The sequence below is a fragment of the Arachis stenosperma genome, chromosome 7 (genome assembly GCF_014773155.1).
Source record: "Arachis stenosperma cultivar V10309 chromosome 7, arast.V10309.gnm1.PFL2, whole genome shotgun sequence".
Classification (NCBI taxonomy): domain Eukaryota; kingdom Viridiplantae; phylum Streptophyta; class Magnoliopsida; order Fabales; family Fabaceae; genus Arachis; species Arachis stenosperma.
Genome location: NC_080383.1, coordinates 90,206,440 through 90,220,517, shown reverse-complemented (window position 1 = coordinate 90,220,517; position 14,078 = coordinate 90,206,440). Strand labels below are relative to the sequence as shown.

At 46.8% G+C, this 14,078-nt stretch overlaps 1 protein-coding gene across 1 annotated transcript; it reads right to left on the bottom strand.

The window, feature by feature from the left end:
* Nucleotides 1-4,077: 4,077 nt before the first annotated feature.
* Nucleotides 4,078-6,057, bottom strand: LOC130940113 (uncharacterized). The gene is made up of 3 exons (XM_057868164.1): nt 4,812-6,057; nt 4,260-4,595; nt 4,078-4,145 (listed from the first exon to the last, which is right to left on the bottom strand). Exons 1-3 carry the CDS (start codon nt 6,055-6,057, stop codon nt 4,078-4,080), a joined length of 1,650 nt encoding a protein of 549 aa, XP_057724147.1.
* Nucleotides 6,058-14,078: the final 8,021 nt, after the last annotated feature.

Here is a 14,078-nt window from a genome sequence, read left to right as displayed (position 1 = left end):
AACAAATCCAAGCCACCCTCACCGTCCAAGTCGTTCTTTCTCTCGGTCCAAACTAATGCCAGCGAGCCACTCACCAGTCTTGCACTTTCTCCACCGAACGCTAATTCAGCCCCCTGTTCTCATTCTCTCTTCTACTCCAATGAGCTGCCGGTGACATCACCATCATCATCAGCTTCTCAGTTGCCTCTCTCACCGAAATAGAGTTGAAACAGAACAAGCTCATCCCTGCCTCTCAGAGTTTGGCTTAGGTGAGAATTGCTCAATTCGTTCAATTTCTCACATAATTTATTTGAGTTTGACAATTGATTTGTTGTAAGGGTATTAGGTGATAGCACTCTGTTCTGAGTTAAATGAAAAGTTGAAAACGATGATGATAAAGGTAATTTGAGATTTTTATGTAATTTTTTAGTGTTTAGATAATTTTATTGTATGACATCTGTTACGTGGGTAACCTGCGCTTAACAGGTTGGGCTTGTAAGGTTGGCCCAAATGCTAGATGTGGTGGGCTCTGACTTGGTTTGCGCCTGGGAGTCGCTGTCCGACTTGTGTGTATGAAGAAAAGGGGGTGGTACCTGCAAAGACACTCTGATGCCTAAGTCAGCAAAGGGGTAAGCAGGTTTAGAGAGTGTTGGAACTTAGAGATACCTGAGGGGTGTCAGTGTATTTATAGTGGTGAACCAATAACCACCGTTGGAGTAGTTCCACCTTTTAAGGTGGAGAACCATCCCTTTAGCTTAGGGTAGTTGAGATATGGCTCCTAGAAGTGGGTTGAGAGATTTTAGGGGCAGTTACTTATTTGAATAAGTGTTATCTGTCAACTATCCTTCAAGCCCGACTTCTTTGGGGTGGAGTCTGTGTTGAATCCGACCTCTTCTAAGGAGGTCGGGGGGAAGTGAAGGCTGATTTTTGGATTGGGCCTTTTTATGAGTTTAGATTCGAGTATTTGAACTCGAGTGCGTAGCCAACATGATTTGAAAACCGACGTGATTTAAATTTTCTCAACCGTCGTGTCTAATCAAATGCCGCGTCTGTTGGGGTTTTTGTATTTACACGTGGGAGCAGTTACATTGGTAACGGCACATTCTTAAATAACCGCGTCGATTTACCTTTATACCCTTGGCGTGTTTATAAATACGTTTCCCTCTCTCTTCCTTGTTTTCTTTCATCTTCTGAAAACTTCTTGCCTGCAATCCTTAAGCTTTTTCAGAGAAAAAGCTTTTTGGCCTTCCTCCTTGGAGTGCTGCTCTATTGTTGCCCCTGCTCTTCCTTACTTCCGTATACAAAGGTTAGTCTTTTTTATTCCCCTCTTCTATCATTTCCGTTGACACTTTGTTCTGTGTATTTAGAGGAGGTTTGTATACTGTTTGTGATTTCTTAGTTTTTTTAGTGAGTACGTTGGTCTAGCGATTCTGTTTTCTAGCTCTTTAGGGAGGCTGTCTCATCTTTTAGGGGCTCTGTGTTTGATCCTTTTCCATTTTTCTTTGTAGGTCTTTGTCACTTTTTCATCCATTTCTTTTATTGGAAAAGATGTCTTCTTCCGTTCCTGAGTTTCTGTCATGGTGGGTATATGACACTGTGCTTGAGGAGAGTCCCTTAGTAGATACTAATTACATCACCGACTTTCGCACCCATCATAGGATTTGTTGTTCTGATGATGATAAGCCCAAGTTTGAGTTGATAGCCCCGGGCCCTGAAGACCGGGTTTGTTTTGGGAGGATCTCTGGTTTTAATCCCCATTTTTTCTTTATGTATGACTACCTTTTTACCCGCCTGGGGGTTCTTCTGCCTTTTTCAGACTTTGAGATTAGTGTGTTGCATCACTGCTGAGTTGCTCCCACCCAACTTCACCCCAATTCTTAGGGCTTTATGAAAATTTACCAGCTTGTTAGTCAAGAGCTAGATTTTCTGATCTCTTTGAAGATCTTTTTCTATCTTTTTCATATGACCAAGCCCTTTAGTGGGCAAAATAATAAGCAACAATGGATTTTTTTTGGGCCATTCAAGGTCGGAAATTTTTTTCTATCTTTGACCATTCTTTTCATGATTTTAAGAATTTCTTTTTCAAATTTCAAGCTGTAGAGGGTCACCATCCCTTTTTTCTTGATGAAAACTCCAACCCCCGCTTTCCTCTGTACTGGCTAGAGGCCTCTCCGGTAGAGAAGTACGACCTAGATGATTTAGATAACGTTGAAGAGGCTGTAGTGGGGTTCTTCTGAGATGTTTGGGGGAGAGCCCCAATTTGGATACCAAAAAATTTCTCTTGGGTTCTGTGAGTTTTGTGCGGACTCAGCTAGGTAGCTTTTTGTTATTGTTTTCTGGAGTTTCCAACTTGCTGTCTTTTTCCAACTTGTAGACTAATAACTTGTTCTCTTCTTTTTCAGAAATGGTGGAAACTGGCTCCAACGCCTCCTACCAGAAGGTTCAGGATGCCAAGAGAAGATCTCGAGCTCGGGTTGATGCCGCGAGGGCTGCCGGCGCTCCTCCTCCTCCTCCTCGTGATCTGGGGACCTCTTCTCGCCCTATTATGGTAACTTCTACCTCTGTCTCTTCTCTTCCTCCCCCCACCCCCAGTCCGACCTTCTCCCGAACCCGAAAAGAAGAAGCGCAAGACTTCAGAGTCTGGCTCTTCTCTTTCTGGGAAAACTAATTTTGATGGTCCCTGATTCGTTCGAAATCACATCTTCCTCCATACTCATATTAGTATGGATGATGCTTCCCTTCAAACCCACCTTCAAATTTTAGTTCGGGGGAGTGTTCGAGCTGCTGGGATATGTACAAAACTTCTTGATATCTTGGACAAAACTCCCCTTAGCTCCTTGGGCTCTACCCAAAAGGTTGAGGAGCTGTAGGAGAGGATTGTCCTCTATCAGGAGGAAGAGAAGAGGCTTCAAGAGGAGGTTGCAGGGCTGAAGGAGGAGCGGACCTAACTTCAAGAGGGAGAAAAAGTTGATGGTTCATTGTGCTATGGCGGAAGGCCTCAAGGAGAAGGCGGAGCAAAATTACATCAGGGTCTTTACTAAAAACATTGACCTCCAACGGGAGCTGGAAAAAGGTCGGGAGGCTTATCAGGATTTGGAGGACTCCGTGGGGGGGAGCTCGGAGGAGGCCTGGAGAATTTTTAAGGAGCAGGTTGGAGTTATTGCTTCTGACCTGGACCTTTCTCCTCTGGATCCTGATAAAATTGTTGTGAATGGGGCTATTATTTCTCCTCCTCGTCCTGAGACAGACTCTGAACTGAAGACCTAGGGACAAAAGCTTATTGAGTCTCCTCCTCGTGAGGAACAACAAGAGGGGTTTCTTCTGACATCTTCAGAAACTCCGACTCCCGTTGCTGACGAGGCTGCTCCAACCTTCCCTGCTGCTGATCTGACCTTGCCTCGGTGATTCCAATCCTTCCTCTTAAATGATTTCAGCTATTTGGGGCCCGGCTTGTGGGCCCCTTTTTGAACAATTTTATTTTTGTTGCTTGAGATGGCGGTTTTCTGACTTTTTTGGCCTTTTATGGCCGTTAACAAAAATTTGCGTTTATTAATTTTGCCCTTTTTTGGATAAGGGCTCTTGGGTATACTTTGCGTGTGGTCATGCTTTGTTTATGAGCTTTCTGAAAAATCCTTTTTGATCTTTCTTCTTGGAAAAATCCGCTGTGGGGTAGGCTGCTTTTGTCTAAGTTACTTGTGATTTTTTTTCAAAGACTTAGAACAGCTTCTGCCTTTGTTATTGATGGATTTCCTTTATCTCTTTTTCGTATTCCTTATAAATTCAAATTTTCTTATTTGAATTGTTCATAACTTAGGTTATTTTTGCGATGCATTTCAGTTCTTCTCGGTTTTTTCAACTAATAGGTCGTGATGTTTCCGAGTTGTCATGATCGGCTTTTATAACCTCTTTACACCGACTTGTACCTCGTCGTTTTATCCTGCCGACCACTTAGGTCGGTTATGGAATTTTTACATTTTTTCGAGTTTAAGTCAGAACATTTCATAGAATAATGATAATAACTAATGGAATTTACAAAGAGATGTAATAAAAAGATCTTTATTTATTTGATGAAGGTACCTTTTTTGCTACTAGGGGAGTTTAAGACTTACTCTTCCCTAGCCTCCACTTTGATGCCTCATTAAAACCCCCTTCAGGAAAACGCTTTTCTGGGAAAAAAAATCATGAAGTCGGGAAAAAGAGTACATCAGGGAATAGAGTTCGCTTTTAACTATAGTACCTTTTCATATTACAAGCATGCCATGATCTTGGTAACTCGGTACCACTCAGGTCGGTTACCTTGTAGTATCCCTTTCCTAAGACTTCACTTATCTTATATGACCCTTTCCAATTAGCAGCAAGCTTTCCTTCTCCCGACTTGTTGACACCAATGTCATTTCTGATCAAGACTAAGTCGTTTGGGATGAAGCTTCTTCGAATGACTTTCTTGTTGTATCTGTTTGTCACTCTTTGTTTCAACGCTGCTTCCCTTATTTGGGCTTGTTCTCGGACTTCAGGGAGTTGCTCTAGCTCTTCCTTGTGCCCCTTTATGTTGCCAACCTCGTCGTAGAAGCTCACCCTTGGACTTTGCTCATTGATTTCAACTGGTATCATGGCTTCTATGCCATAAGCAAGTCAGAAGGGTGTTTCTCTTGAGTCAGACTGAGGTGTAGTCCGATATGCCCATAGTACTTGAGGGAGTTCTTTAGCCCAAGCTCCCTTTGCATCCTGCAACTTTTTCTTCAACCCAGCCAGTATAACCTTGTTGGCTGCCTCAGCTTGCCCATTTGCTTGTGGGTGCTCTACCGAGGTGAACTGGTGCTTGATCTTCATACTGGCTATCAAGTTTCTGAAGGTGGAGTCGGTGAACTGAGTTCCATTATCAGTAGTGATGGAGTAGGGGACACCATACCTTGTGATAATGTTCTGGTAGAAGAACTTTCGACTTCTCTGGGTTGTGATAGTGGCTAACGGTTCTGCTTCGATCCACTTTGTGAAGTAGTCTACTCCCACTATTAGATATTTCACTTGTCCAGGCGCTTGGGGGAAGGGTCCTAATAGGTCCAATCCCCATTTTGCAAAAGGCCGTGGAGAAGTTATGCTAATAAGCTCCTCGGGGGGAGCAACGTGGAAGTTTGCATGCATTTGGCATGGCTGACATTTCTTTACGAATTTGGTGGCATCTTTCTGCAAAGTCGGCCAGTAAAACCCGGCTCGTATGACTTTCCTAGCGAAAGACCTTACTCCGAGATGGTTCCCGCAGATACCATTGTGGATCTCCTCTAAGACTTCTGTTGCCCTTAAAGGCGGGACACACTTTAACAATGGTGTGGATATCCCATTCTTATAGAGGATATTTTTCACCAAGGTATAGTTATGTGCTTTCCTCCGGATTTTCTTGGCCTTTTTCTCCTCTTTGGGTAGGATGTCGAATTCCAGATATTCGACTAGTGAATTCATCCATCCGAGGTCTAATCTAGATACTTCAAGGATGTCTTGCTTAACCTCTGCTTTTGTGACAGAGGGTTTTTGGAGAGTTTCTTGAATCATGCTTCTATTATTCCCTTCGGGTTTGGTGCTTGCTAATTTGGAGAGGACGTCTGCTCTACTATTGAGATCTCGAGTTATGTGTTTCACCTCAGTTTCCAAGAATCGCCCAAGATGCTCCAGAGTTTTGTCCAAGTACCTCTTCATATTGGGATCTTTAGCCAGGTAATATCCATTGATCTGGGAGGTCACCACCTGGGAGTTGCTGAACACGACTACTTTGGTCGCGCTGACTTCCTCTGCCAGCTTTAGTCCTGCAATCAAGGCTTCATACTCTGCATGATTGTTAGAAGCAGGAAACTCGAATTTGAGGGAGACTTCTATTTGAGTTCCCTTCTGGTTGACCAATATTATGCCTGTACCGCTTCTGACTTTATTAGAGGATCCATCCACGTATAGCTCCCATGCTGTGGTGGCTTCCTCTTGATCTCCTGCATATTCTGCTACGAAGTCGGTGAGGCATTGAGCTTTTATTGCCATCCGAGTTTCATACCCGAGGTCAAACTCAGATAGCTCTATAGCCCATTGAACCATTCTGCCTGCAATGTCTGTTTTTTAAAGTATTTGCTTCATGGGCTGGTTCGTTCGGACTTTTATTGTGTAAGCTTGAAAATACGGTCGTAGCCTTTGAGAGGCCACTATTAAGGCATACAAAAACTTCTCCATTTTTTGATACCTTAACTCAGAGCTTTGTAGAACTTTGCTAGTGAAGTACACAGGATGCTGCCCGACCCCATCTTCCCGTATTAGAGCTGATGCTACAGCTTTGTCTGCTACAGACAAATACAGGACGAGCTATTCCCCGACTTTAGGTCGGGTCAGAATCGGAGGTTGGCTTAGAAACCTTATAAACTCTTGAAATACTTCTTCGCAATTCAGGAGTCCATTCGAACTGGCATTCTTTTCTTAGTAAGGACAAAAGTGGTAGAGATCTTAATGTTGATCCCACCAAGAACCTAGAGAGGGCTGCAAGTCATCCATTTAGTTGCTGGACCTCCCTTAAGCAAGTCGGGCTTTTCATTTCTAGGACTGCTTTGCATATGTCGGGGTTAGCTTCAATCCCCCTTTGTGTCAGCATAAATCCTAAGAATTTTCCAGCCTCCACCGCGAAGGTGCACTTTGTGGGATTCAACCTCATCCCATACATCCTAATGGTGTTGAAGACTTGCGAGAGGTCAGTCAAGAGGTCGTCCTCGTCCTTGGTTTTTACTAACATGTCGTCTACGTATACTTCCATTAGATTCCCAAGGTGAGGTGCAAACACTTCATTCATCAACCTTTGATATGTGGCTCCTGCATTTTTTAACCCAAAAGGCATGACCACATAGCAATAATTTGCTCTTGGTGTGATGAAAGATGTTTTTTTTTTATCCAGCTTGTACATCGAGATTTGATTGTATCCCGAGTAGGCATCTATGAATGACAAGTATTGATACCCCGAGCTAGAGTCTACTAGGGTATTGTTCCGAGGGTTACCTGAAACTGTAGGTCGATCTCGGACGAGATCTTCTGTGTCGGTCGATGCTGGCGTGTCCGGCTGGTGTGGGACGGCCGGAGCTGTCGTACCCGACTTGTTGGACTGGCTGCGCTTCTGATCCTTCATCACCGGAGGGTGGTGGTACCTGCAAGGGACTCCGATGCTTAAGTTAGCAAGGGTATTAACCAGGTTTTTAGTAGAATCAGAGTATGAGTTATACCTGGGTGCTCCAGCATATTTATAGAGGTGTGACAGTGACCTTTTTAGATAAGATAAAAGAGTTATCTTATCTTATCTTATCTTATCTTATCTTTGGGTGAGGTCAGCTTATCTTTAAGGGAACCGCCCTTCTCTCTGTAGACTTGGGCTGCCTTTAGATTTGGGTCGTGTTCCTCGATTTTGGGCCCTCTTTGGGATTTCCTATCGATTTGTCCGATCGATTTGTCAAGAGCTTCTGGCATGAAAGTGAATTTTAATAAATCCAAAGCACAATGTTCAAAAAATGTTACTCCTCGAAGGAAAGATGTGCTTTCTGGTATTTATAGTATACAACTCTGTTAGGATTTGGGTAGATATTTGGGTGTCAACATTGGCCACGACAGGGCGGCTAGGAGGACAACTCAGGAAGTTATTGAAAAAATCCGATAACCTGGTTAGTTGGAAGGGATGCTTGCTAAATAAGACGGAAAGGCTTTCTTTGGTGAAGTCCATTATGGCTTCTCTTCCGGTTTATAACATGCAAATTACTCTTCTCCCGCAGTATGCTTGTCATAAAATAGATTCTTTGATGCGACAATTCTTATGAAAAGGTCAAACTAATACTAGAGGGTTGCCGCTAGTCAAGTAGGACATAGCTACAACTCCTAAAATGGTTGAAGCCTGGGTATTAAAGATACTTAATATGCTAATATGGCAATTTTAGGTAAGTTGGTTTGAGATTGCCTCAACAATAGATTCACGATGTTCCTGCAGGTGCTTGCTCATAAATACCTCAAGAATCATTATAATTTTGACACCACGCATTCCTACAATTTCTCGACTTTTTGGAAAATATAGTTAAAGCTCACGACGTTCTTAAGGAAGGGTTTAGGTGGGGTGTCGGATACTTACACCAATCCTTATCATATGATGAGTGGTCTTCTCTAAAAAAACTTTGTGAATTTACACTATATGTGCATATATCTAAAATTGATTTTACATTAGCTAACTTGTGAAGAGATGGGACTTAGGACCTGGATCATTTGGCAACTCCAATTCCTATTGAGATTAAGCATTTGATTCGGAGTATCATTCCTTCGAGGCAGACAAGGAACGATCCGGGTTGGAGATGGTGACCAACTACAGCAAAAGTCTACAATGCTGGAGAAAGGTACAGATGAATATTATGAATTAAGGGATATTTAAATTTAATTTCAAAATTTGTATCGGAATTTGAAAAAATTATATTTATAGCTCATTGTTGTGAGGGAGATACATTGTGGATAAGTGGTGTTCGGCAGGTCGGCTACCGGACGATTCGGGTCAGGACTCGGAGGTCGATGTTTGGAATGGTGGAGAAGCTCGTCTGGTTGTGGTCTCCTGGTCTTGGGTGCGCGAGGTCCTGAGCACTTCGTGTGGAGAGGGGAGGTGCCACCTGCGAAAACACTCCGACGCTCTTGTCAGAATCTATGCCGACGGAAAGGGGGTGGTGTAAGAATGTGACGTACCTCGGGGGAAGAGCCAGTCTCCCCCTTATATACATGTCAGTAGTGGGCCCCTTGAGAGGACAGGCCCATACCCTCAAGGACGCTGTCCTACAGCTGTGCGCAGGCCGTACGGGACACGTGTCCGGGTCGGTTGGAGATCACGTAGCCGGGCTGGGTGGAACCCGGGTCGGGCAGACCCGCGCAGATCTGGGTCAGGCCGTAACAGTGCCCCCGACGCGTCAGCGATGGCCGCGAAGGCCATAGGAGGCGCGTGATGTCTCCGTCCGTGTGTTGTCGTCGGGTCGGCTGCTCGTGGGCGAAACGCGCCTCTTGCGTGCGCGTCTCTTGGCCTGCTGTGGCATCTGTTTGCCGTTTCGTTTTTCGCGCTGAGCATTTAATGCTCATAATGATTTGAAAAAACCCCGCGTGCAAAGACCATTTTGCCCCTGCCTTCTTTCGCGCTTCTTGTGGTGGTTTTTAAACAGTTTCTTCTCTCCCTTCCTCCCATTCTTGCTATTTTCAACTTCTTCTCTCCCTGAACATCCAAAACTTCTTGTGCGAGCCTTCTCCTGCTTTTCTTTCTGTTCCAGCCTCTTCTATCATTCCAGGTAATTTCTGATCTCCACCCTTTTGTATTTACGCTGTGTCTCACTGCTGCTTAGTTGCTGTTTTGTGTTCGTTGCATGCCTAGTTTATTTTTGCCGGAAGGCTTTTCGATGTTGGGGTAGGTGAGTTAGGGGAGGGGTACCATTCTAGGATAGGTTTTTGGGTGATTTGCGTGGTAGGTGTAGTTTTTAGCCGTATTTGGCCACGATTGAGTTGAAAAGGTGTAGTTTCTGAGTTTTTTCGGGCTCCCGACCTCATAGACTAACGGAGTGGTACCCCGCTGTAGGTATGCCTCGCATTGTCTCCCGGTCTTCTGGATCTGGCGCGGCTTACGACCCGTATGCTTGGGTGACTGACGATATAAAGGAGTCGCCCAACCAAATGGGTTTGGAGGAGCTGACCGAGTTCCGGCAAGCCGGCTACTTGTGTGGTGGGACGGACGAGGAAGCCAACTATGAGGTCTCTGTCCCTGCCCCCCACGAGCGTATTTATGAGCTCAATTTCCATTCTCCTCGTGTCCCCGATTGGATTTGGTTTTACAAATCCATGTTCACACAAGTTGGCGTTCGGATACCGTTCTCCGATTTCCAAATGGCGCTCCTCAACCGGATATCCGTTTCCCCCTCTCAGCTCCATCCGAACAGTTGGGCTTCGATCCGCTGTTACGAAATGGTTTGTGAGTACCTGGAGTTGCCGGTATCAGTAGACGTCTTTCTCTTCTTCTTTACCCTTACCAACCCTTCCAAGCAGGGGAAGGCGAGGAAGGGGTTTCTCTCTTTCCGTTCTGCCCAGGGTAGGAAGATATTTGGCCTCTTTGAGGACTCCTACCATGGCTTCAAAGACAAGTATTTCAAAGTTCGCCCCGTCAAAGGTCGTCACCCCTTCTGGTTGTCGTTAGAGGGGGAGCGCCTTATCCCGACTTACTGGAGTTTCGGGGCGGGGTCGAACTCCTTCATCAAGGTGACGTACAAAAGGTTGTCGCCTGTAGATAAACAAATAGCCGACGTTCTTTTTGCCATTTTTGAAAAGAACCCCGTGAACCCTCATCTTCTTATGGGTGAACGGGAGGCCGCCAGGAGCTATATCCGTGAGTTGCCTTGCTTGCTTGCCCTTATGTGTTTACTTTTGCTTTCTCTACCCGATTTGACGAATAATGCTTTTGCTGTTTGTTGTAGTGGAAATGTCTGCTACTGTGGTTGGACTCGAAATCTTGATGAAGACCTTCTTCGAAGATAGTGATGACGAGAAGGCTGAGGGGGAGGCTGGGAAGTCGGAGGATCGGGCCGGTAAGTCGGAAGGTCCTGTCGCGGAGGTTAAGGATCAGACTGAGCCTTTTCCGCGGACAGCTGTGGCGGCGGGGAAAAGGCCTGTCGAGGAGCTAGGCTCCCCTATCCCCGAGGAGGTTACCGGCGGGCACTCGGCCGCTTCCCGCCAAGAAGATAGTGATGTGGAATTTATCCACACACCCAAAAAGAGGAGGTCGTCAGCTAGTCCGGAGGGGGCCCTTAGCATCATGGAGAGAAATTTTGATGCTACAAAGTTTATAGACTCCCAGCTGATCCCCGGGATGGAGGAACACTTCCTGGGTACCGATCTCGCCGATCAGGCAAGGTGGATGTACCGAACACTGCTCCGGGGGGCCATGATAGCTCGAAAGGCTGAGTTCGAGTTGTCGGGAATGCAGGCCCTTCGAAGGAAGCTCGAATCCTCTGTTAAAGCCAATAACGACTTCAAAGTTCAAGTTGAGGAGCTCCAGGGCCAATTGTCCGAGACGGCAAAGAAGCTGAAGGAGTCGGAGGAGAAGGCAGCGTCTGCTGCCGAGAAGTTGAAGACTTCGGACGAGACGGTGGCCCGCCTGTCTGAGCGGGGGATGACCCTAGAGGGCCAACTGAACTCCGCTCAGGGTCGGGTGGTGGCCATGGAAAAAGAGCGTGATGAAGCTGTCTTGTTGGCCAAGGCCGCGAAGTCGGAAGTCGAGGAGCTTAAAAAGAAGCTGAAGGCGACCAAAGAGCAAGGGAAGAATGCCATCACTATGACTGAGGATTCCCTGAAGGCTCAAATGAAGATAGTGGCCCCCGACTTTGACACCTCTGCTATAGGAGTCTTCAAGATGATTAAGGATGGCAAGGTCGTAGACATGCCGAGGAAATGAGATGTTGTAACGTTTGCTTTGAACAATTTGTTTGTCCGAACCCCGTTTGATACTTTATAACTCATGCTTAGTCGCTTATACTTTACTCGTTTTGTCGCCTAGTCGTGTTGTTGTTATTGCCTTTCGCCTTGTTCGTTAGGTAATTTTTGTTACCGCTTTTTCGGGGCGGCCTTAGTGCTTGTGCCCGTCTTGCCGTTCTCACATTGGTAAAATTTCGGGCCGGTTGGGCCACGTTACCACCGAGTTAATTGCGGGTATGACCTGCCAGGCTCCCGGGGTGATCAGTCCCGGGGTGCCGTTTTAGGGTCAACCGTGTGAGGCGCATATTGGGGAGCAGTAGATAAAGTAAATAGATAAAAGGTTTGACGAGTTAAAATTAATCGTCAATTCGGCAAGTATTTGGCGAAGTAAATGAATAAAGTAAATAGACAAGGTAAATAATCATGTGTGCAGGGCGAGTATTAACATGTTAGGTTCTCTGGTCTGCGAGTCGGTGGGTCATGAGTAGAACCTCTTTAGGTTACCTGCGTTCCATGTTCTGGGTATTTCCTTGCCGTCGAGTCTTTCGAGCTTGTAAGCGCCTTTGCCGAGCACCTCCCTTACCCTGTAGGGGCCTTCCCAGTTTGCCGCCAGCTTCCCTTCCCCTGGGGTCGGTACGCCGACGTCGTTGCGTCGCAGGACGAGGTCCCTTTCCTCGAAGTCTCGTTTGAGGACTTTTGCGTTGTAACGCAGGGCTATTCTTTGTTTCAACGCCGTTTCTGACAAGTGAGCCATCTCTCTTGTCTCCTCCACCAGGTCCTTTTCCACTGCTTCGTTCACACCTGCGAGCAGTAGCCGGGGGCTCGGTTCGCCGATTTCGACGGGTATCACCGCGTCGACCCCGTACGTTAGGCGAAAGGGGGTTTCCCCCGTGGCGCTTTGCTCGGTTGTTCGGTAAGACCATAGGACGGAAGCAAGCTCATCAGCCCATGCTCCTTTCTTGTTGTCTAGGCGCTTCTTTAGACCAAGTAGGATGACTTTGTTTGCGGCTTCTACTTGCCCGTTTGTCTGGGGGTGTTCTACTGAGGAGAACTTCTGCTTTATCCCCAGGCCAGAGAGGAATTCCGTGAACTTCTTGTCCGTGAACTGCGTCCCATTATCCGAGATGACGACCTCCGGGATACCGAAACGGGTTATCACTTGTCTCCAAAGGAATTTTCGGCAGTTGGAGGACGATATTGTGGCCAGTGGTTCGGCCTCTATCCATTTAGTGTAGTAATCGATGGCGACGATGAGATATTTGACTTGTCCTGGGCCGACTGGGAAGGGTCCCAGGAGGTCAACTCCCCACTGACCAAAAGGTCGAGTGGTCGTTAGCAAGCTCAACTCGGAGGCAGACGCCTTGTGAAAGTTGGCGTTTTGTTGACACTTTACGCATTTTTTGACAAACTCCATCGAGTCTTTCATCATTGATGGCCAGTAGTACCCGACTCGGACGAGCTTCCTCGCTAGGGCTTTGCCCCCGATGTGGTGCCCGCAACACCCCTCATGGACTTCTCTAAGCACATAGTCCGTCTGGTCGGGGTGCAAGCACTTCAATAGGGGCTGGCTGAGTCCCTTTTTGAATAGTTGTCCTTGTATGATTGCGTATCTGGCCGCCTCCCTTCTTAAAGCTTTGGCCGCTTTCTCATCTTCGGGCAACTTGCCGAGTTCCAGGAAGTTGGTGATGGGGTCTAGCCATGAGGGGCTTGACTTCGTCAAATGGAGGGCGACCGTTGGTTCCTTCACCATGCCTTGGATAAGCGACCGGTTACCCGATCCTGGCTTTGTGCTCGCCAGCTTCGACAGGAGGTCTGCCCGTGTGTTCTTTTCTCTTGGGACGTGTTGGACGATGACCTCCTGGAACTGGCTTGTCATTTCTTTAACCTTTTCCAAGTATTTTGGAGGAGGGGGTCCCGGGCTTGGTAGCTTCCGTTTACCTGTGAGGTGACAACTTGGGAGTCGCTGCATACTTCGACCTTCGTCGCCCCGACTTCCCGAGCTAGTATTAGTCCGCCCAAGAGAGCCTCATATTCTGCTTGGTTGTTCGACACTGGGAACTCGAACTTGGTCGATTGCTCATAGATGACCCCTGCTGGGCTTTCCAAGATGACCCCTGCTCCTCCGGACGTTTGGTTGGAGGCTCCGTCCACATGAAGCCTCCACCGTGTGCCCGTTTCCTCGGGAGGGTCGCCCGTCACCTCCACCAAGAAGTCTGCCATTGCCTGGGCCTTGATTGCGTGTCGAGGCTCATACTGTAGGTCATATTGTGAGAGCTCGATGGCCCAGGTCATCATCCTACCAGCCAAGTCAGGTCTTTGCAACACTTGTCGAATCGCTTGATCCGTCCTCACGACTATACGATGGCTCTGGAAGTATTGTCTTAACCTTCGGGAGGAAACTAGGAGCGCCAGCGCCAGCTTTTCCAGTTTGCTGTATCTCAGCTCTGGTCCTTGGAGGGCCCTGCTCACGAAGTAAACGGGTTGTTGGGTCTTCCCTTCTTCTCTAATGAGTACTGTGGCAAGCGCTTCCTCGGTTACTGATAGGTAGAGGCAGAGCGGTTCTCCGGCTCTGGTTTTCCCGAGAACTGGTGGTGCTGCTAAGATCTCCTTGAAGT

Bases quoted from the DNA above. Each gene is read 5' to 3' on its own strand.
- LOC130940113 (XM_057868164.1), bottom strand. From the start codon at position 6,057: ATGGTTCAATGGGCTATAGAGCTATCTGAGTTTGACCTCGGGTATGAA. The intron at 4,596-4,811 runs GTATGAAGATCA...CTTATGGCATAG, and splicing joins CTTCAGAAACTTGATAGCCA to AAGCCATGATACCAGTTGAA. The intron at 4,146-4,259 runs GTACCGAGTTAC...TTTTTTTCCCAG, and splicing joins CAAGGTAACCGACCTGAGTG to AAAAGCGTTTTCCTGAAGGG.